Below are 6000 nucleotides of genomic sequence, written 5' to 3'. Positions count from 1 at the left end.
AACCTGCTGCAAACTATTTTATGTGGATTAGTACGATACATCAGAACAGTTCCTTCGGTGAAGAGACTGAGTGAAAAGGCCCGTGTTGCTGACAATTTAGATGAATGAGAGATGATTTCATTGAAAACGTGTAAAAAACTTGTGAAGTATGAACTGCTAGATGTTTCCCCTTGCTGGATAGACTAGAACCAGGGAGCTGCTGTCTCAGGATAACAGGCTTAGCTATTTAAAATGAGATGAGTAAAAATTTCTCGCTCATCTCAGAATCATAGAGATTTTACAGCATGTAAAGATGCCCTTCAGTTCATCATTTCCACATTGGTCATTGAACATACATTGGCACGGTGGCTCAGTGGTTAGCACAACTGTCTCACAGCACCAGGGACCTGGGTTTGATTCCAGCCTCAGGAGACTGTGTGAAGTTTGCACATTCTCCTTATGTCTGCGTGGGTTTGCTCTGTTGCTCCAGTTTCTTCACACAATCCAAAGATGTGCAGGTTAGGATCGATTGACCAGGCTAAATCGCCTATAATGTCCAGGGATGTGTAGGATTAGTCATGGGAAATGCAGGGCCTTAGGGATAAGATGGCAAAGTGGGTCTGGGTGGGATGCTCTTTGGAGGGTTAGTGTGGGCTGAATGGCCTGCCTCCACACTGTAGGGATTCTATGATCTATCTATTCCAATCAATTTTTCCAGTAATCTGCCCAGCTTTGGAATTCTCTTTACCCTAGACAGTCATTAATTTGATTTGAATTATTGCTGTCGCATGTACCGACATACAGTGAGAAGTATTGTTTTGCGTGGTCTTCAGGCAGATCATACAATACAAAGGGCATCAGAGTAGCAGCACAGAGTGCAGGATACAGTGTTACAGGTGCAGAGAGAGAGATCAGAATTAACATTTGATAGGTCTGTTCAAAAGTCTGATAACAGTGGGGAAGCTATTCTTGAATCTATTTGTGTTTGTATTCAAAATTTTAGAACGTGTGTCCAACAGAAAAGGGTGGAAGGGAGTATACCCAGGGTGGGAGAAATCTTTGACTATGTTGGTTGCTTTCCTGAGGCAGCAGAAAGTGTAGCTGGAGTCAATAGACGGAAGGCAGGTTTGTGTAATAGGCTGGACCATGTTCACGGCTCTCTGTAATTTTTTTGTGGTCTTGGGACCATCAGTTGCCATACCATGCCATGATACATCCAAATGGGCTGCTTTCTTTGGTGCATCTATAAAAGTTGGCCAAAGGTCTAACGGATATGCAAATTTCCTCAGCCTCCTCAGGAAATAGTGGCGTTTAGAAGGATAGGAGTCAAATGCTGGCAAATAGGATTAGATAAATTAAGGACATCTGGTCAATGTGCCTGAGTCTGGATGATTTGTAATGGGTAATTAATGCTGGCCTAGCCAGAGATGCCCACATCGCATGAATGAATTAAGAAAATTTTGTAGGGTTGAGGGGGTGGGAGTGCCTCAAGAGCACAGGCTTGGAGACAAGCAAAGAGAAACTCACACCAAATTACCGTATTGAACTGAGCTGCCTCATCGCCAGACAGATATTAGAACTGATCAAATGTTCTCTTAGAAAGAAAATAAAATGCAGCAGAGACACCATCTAATGTCTTTATTTTCACTAAAAATATATTTGGGTAACCATAACACTGGAACAGGATAATGCTTTCAAATATTAAATGCAGACAAAAGTTGCCATTTCCATTTTGGGGGAAAGATTGGCGTCGCTCCCATCATTCTTCGCTGCCTGAAGAAAATGATTGCCATGCATTCTGGGAAAGCTGCCTGCAGGTAATAGGGCAAGAGGTCAGATCGAGAAGCGCCACCACGTCGAAACATAATCTACGTCATAATAGAAACAAAAGAATTCTACTGTCACCTGAGACACATCAACCATCAGAGTGATTCAGAGATAGTAGGAACTGCAGATGCTGGACAATCTGAGATAACAAGGTGTAGAGCTGGATGAACACAGCAGGCCAAGCAGCATCAGAGGAGCTGGAAGGCTGATGTTACGGGCCTAGACCCTGCTTCAGAAAATCTTCCAGAAAAGCTGCCTGGCCTGTTGTGTTCATTCAGCTCTACTCCTTATTACCTCTAACTATAAGAGTGCATCAGGATAGTCCGAAGTGATGTATCTTGACAGATGTCACTGGGTACTTCTTTAATCTCCTGACCAGAGGCACAGTGGGGAAAGACCACCGTCTGAGGTCTTCTGGCTGAAGTTAAGTGGTGGTCTGTTCAATTATCGGATTCTCCTGGTGTCTCAATTATATGTAAATATAATCCTGCACAAGTCAGAGATGCCTTTGATTTGTTTGTTGGATACAGTCAAACTCCAGCGTCTGTTTGTTTGTCTCATATATGGTACAGAACCAAACTGCTTTAGTGACTTGGTAGGTACATTTTTTTTAATGAATAAAGTATATTTTTGAAATATACAAAAGGGCTTTCTCAAAATAGCCACTGCAGAGGGGCAGTGGGAGAAGGTCACTTTTGTAAGACCTTTCAGCCACAGTGCACCGAGGAACAGGTGTAGAGCCCCCTAGGGTGACAAGCGATGTACATTGTGAATATCAAGAGCATTGAAATTGTATCGAAGGTCTTCTTGGTAGAATATGCTGGGAAGTGAAAAGTTTAATTCGGCCACGCTTTATGTAATTTTCAATTCAAAATGTTTTGCCCTCAGGTAGCATACCTGACATGGAAAGTATCTTGTAAATGTCAAGAGTATTACAATTAATTGTTTAGTAGTACAGAACCTGGGTGATGTTGTTAAAAAAAAAAACTTTTAATAGGATTTTGCCAGTCAGGTTTGCACAGTGGAATATTTGTGTGCATTAGTTGCTGTGTATGTTAAGGAGGTTCTGAGGCAAGGTCACTCGAACTGAAATGGTAATTCTGGTTTCTCTCCACAGATGCCGCCAGACCTGCTGAGCTTTTCCAGCAATTTTTTTTCACTGTTTGTAATTTACAGCATCTGCAGTTCTATTGGTTTTTACGGTAAGAGGTTGGCTGGATGGCTGGTTTGCAATGTAGAGTGATCCCTACACTGGGTGAGGTTACCATGGAGGACTCTCCTTCTCAACCTCTCCGCTCACCTGAGGCGCAGTGACCTTTAGGCTAAACCACCATTAGTTGTCTTTCTCAAATGACAGCCCTATGGTCCAATTGGACTATGGTGACTTTTACAGACATTAATACAGATAGTCTTGATCTTTGCCAACAGTAGGGTCTTATATACATATTGTGCCAATTCCAACTCAACAGAATAGATGGTAGCCACGATGTGGAGGTGCTGGTGTTGGACTGGGGTGGACAAGGTCAGAAGTCATACAGCACCAGATTATAGTACAACAGGTTTAGTTGAAATCACAAGCTTTCGGAGCCTCACTCCTTTGTCAGGGGATTCAATGACTTCTACGAAGGATGTATATTTTTAGGAAAAAAAAACACAAGGATTTTGGTCTGCGCAAAACTTGCTGGTTTTGCAATATAACAAGACTTGGCCTCAACCTAAGATTGCCACTTTCGAAGGGTCTATGAGCTAAAAATGACCTGTAATTGCAACAATCCCCTAGCAGACACAGGTACTAATACATACAAGTATTCCACTCTGTCAGCCTGACTGGCAATCCTAAAAGAAAAGCAATATGCATCTTATTTTCAACATTTCTCACGTTCTATACTACTAAACAACTAAATGTAAAACTCTTGACATCTACAATGTACTTTCAGAGACAGTGAAGACGCAATGGGGAAACGCCATCATCTAAGGTTTTAGCAGCAATTGTGCAGTAGCATCGAGCTGTGAAAACTTGGGTGTATGTAACCCTATGGATGCTGTATTTGACAATGGAGGGCATATGGCAAATATCAAGAGGATTAGAATTGTTTTGAGATGCCTCAGAACTACGCCCCCCACACCACCACCATTTTGTTTTGTGTTCTGTGGGCCTCTGAAGGCCATGCATGGCAACAACTTGCACAATTGGAAGTCAATTTGTCGCCACGCCGATCAGAATCCAATTCTGAGCAGCTCCTTGGCCAATTAGTGGGAATGATGCCTCAGATTGCCTGATAGCAGTATGTAAAATCAACAGGGGTATGAATAGGGTGATTAGCCAAGATCTTTATCCAGAGTAGGGGAGTCCAAAACTAGAAGACATTGGCTTAAAGAGAGAGGGGCAAAATTTAGCAAGGACCTGAGAGGCAACTTTTTCACACAGAGGGTGGAGCATGTATGGAATGAGCTGCCAGAGGAAGTGGTGGAGGCTGGTACAATTACAATATTTAAAAGGCATCTGGATGGGTACATGGACGAAATTCTGGTTGGCATGGATGAGTTGGACCAAAGCATCTTTCAGCACTGTATAACTCTCTGACTCCAAATCAGTGACTTGAACTCTTAGGTCTGCCTGAAGCTGCTGGATGGTGGTGGAGAGGGCAAGATAGAGCAGGGGCAATAAGTCCATATAATGAATCAAAGAGAGGAGTGACTTTGGAAAAGAGGGCTCTGAGCATTGACCCAGGCATTGGAGAGTTTGTAGCAAACACAGAGAATGCTGGTGCAACTCAGCAGGTCTGGCAGCATTTTGATTTTGGTAGGACTCTTCTTCAGAACTCAGAACAATTAATCATGACGTATTTTGAAGCTTCATTCAAAACTTGAAATAGTAATTCTGTTTCTCTCTCCACAGATGCTGCCAGAGCTGCTGGGTTTCTCCAGCATTCTCTGTGCCTGTTCCAGATTGCCAGCATCCGCCGTATTTTGCTTTTCTTGGAGGGCTGGTGTTGTTAACAAAGCTGATTGTATATGATGAGAGAGATAGTGGGAACTGCAGATGCTGGAGAATCTGAGGTAACAAGGTGTAGAGCTGGATGAACACAGCAGGCCAAGCAGCGTCAGAGGAGCAGTAAATAACGTTTCGTGTCTAGGCCCTTCTTCAGACCCGAAACGTCAGCCTTCCTGCTCCTCTGATGCTGTTTGGCCTGCTGTGTTGATTGTATATATTGGCAGCTCCGAAATCAGATCATGCAGATCTGAGGGAAACACCCTAAGGGAGTGACATAAGAGGGACATGAGTGTGATTGAAGAAATCGTTTTGTAACTACTGTCGTATGTGGTCAGAAACTCAACTTGCTGGATGATCTCAATTGGTGGTTTTGATGGCAGAATGTCATCAATTTTAAAAGCATTACCATGTTGGATTGTAGTTACTTTTTAAAATAAATCACAGGTGCAACATTAATTTAGCTAAAGATGTGCTAGAGGTGGTTAATATTGAGTAAAAAGGACAAAGAGGATAATCTTACCATACAGTAGCGGCATTACACAGGGGGCACTTTACTGAGGAACTGTAACAGGAAGACAAACAGAAATAAAGGTGTGTATTTCTTCTCTGAAATGATATTGCTCCTGTTCCACTAGTGCTGAGCTGGTCCTTCAGTCTCCATCATGTTGTGGCATGTGCGTACTCTGCCAAGCTATCCTGACCTGCAGTTCCACTTGCCTTCCTTAGGCAGCAGTCTCAAGTGGCTCCTGTTTGACTCTGTCTCCTTTCGAGAATGTGACACCCATTCTAACTGAACTCACCTCACGTTAACCTGTGTCCAGCTCCCACACAGTTCAAAGGGAGCATCGGATGGAGAGTGTGATGTGGAAATTGCACATCACCAAACAGGTTTTGTGTCTGTGTGGCCAATCAGTTTAACACAAACCAAACAGAAGCACAGTTGGCCACAATATTCTGGGCCTTGAGGGAGAACGGGCATTAGAAAGGAGGAAAGCTAGCCAATGTTATGGTTGGGTATGGGCATTAGGTAACAATGGCAATGTGATCAGCTGGCATCAATCTTATCGCCTTCAATTGCATCACAGAATGGTTATAGCACAGGACGCAGCCATTCAACCCTTTGTCTGTTTTGACCCGACCCAAGAGCAACTCAGCTTATGCCATTCTCTTCAGATTTTTATCTAATTGCTTCTTCAAAG

General features: G+C 43.1%; 1 protein-coding gene across 2 annotated transcripts in view; it reads right to left on the bottom strand.

Moving 5' to 3' along the window:
- Nucleotides 1-1602: 1602 nt before the first annotated feature.
- mybpc2a (myosin binding protein Ca) overlaps nucleotides 1603-6000 on the bottom strand; it is a 78268-nt gene continuing 73870 nt past the window's right edge. The window contains exons 31-32 of one of the 2 annotated variants that reach the window (XM_048521439.2): nucleotides 5322-5363; nucleotides 1603-1847 (exon numbers count right to left, since the gene is read on the bottom strand). In XM_048521439.2, coding sequence (XP_048377396.1) covers nucleotides 5353-5363 — 11 coding nt within the window. In that variant the 3' untranslated portion in view covers nucleotides 1603-1847; nucleotides 5322-5352. The remainder of the gene's footprint in view (nucleotides 1848-5321; nucleotides 5364-6000) is intronic. The other variant, XM_048521438.2, reaches the window with a different exon arrangement.

The sequence above is a fragment of the Stegostoma tigrinum genome, chromosome 38 (genome assembly GCF_030684315.1).
Source record: "Stegostoma tigrinum isolate sSteTig4 chromosome 38, sSteTig4.hap1, whole genome shotgun sequence".
In the NCBI taxonomy this organism is placed as follows: Eukaryota; Metazoa; Chordata; class Chondrichthyes; order Orectolobiformes; family Stegostomatidae; genus Stegostoma; species Stegostoma tigrinum.
Note: the sequence above shows the minus strand (reverse complement) of the source record. Positions and strands in the feature narration are given on the sequence as shown.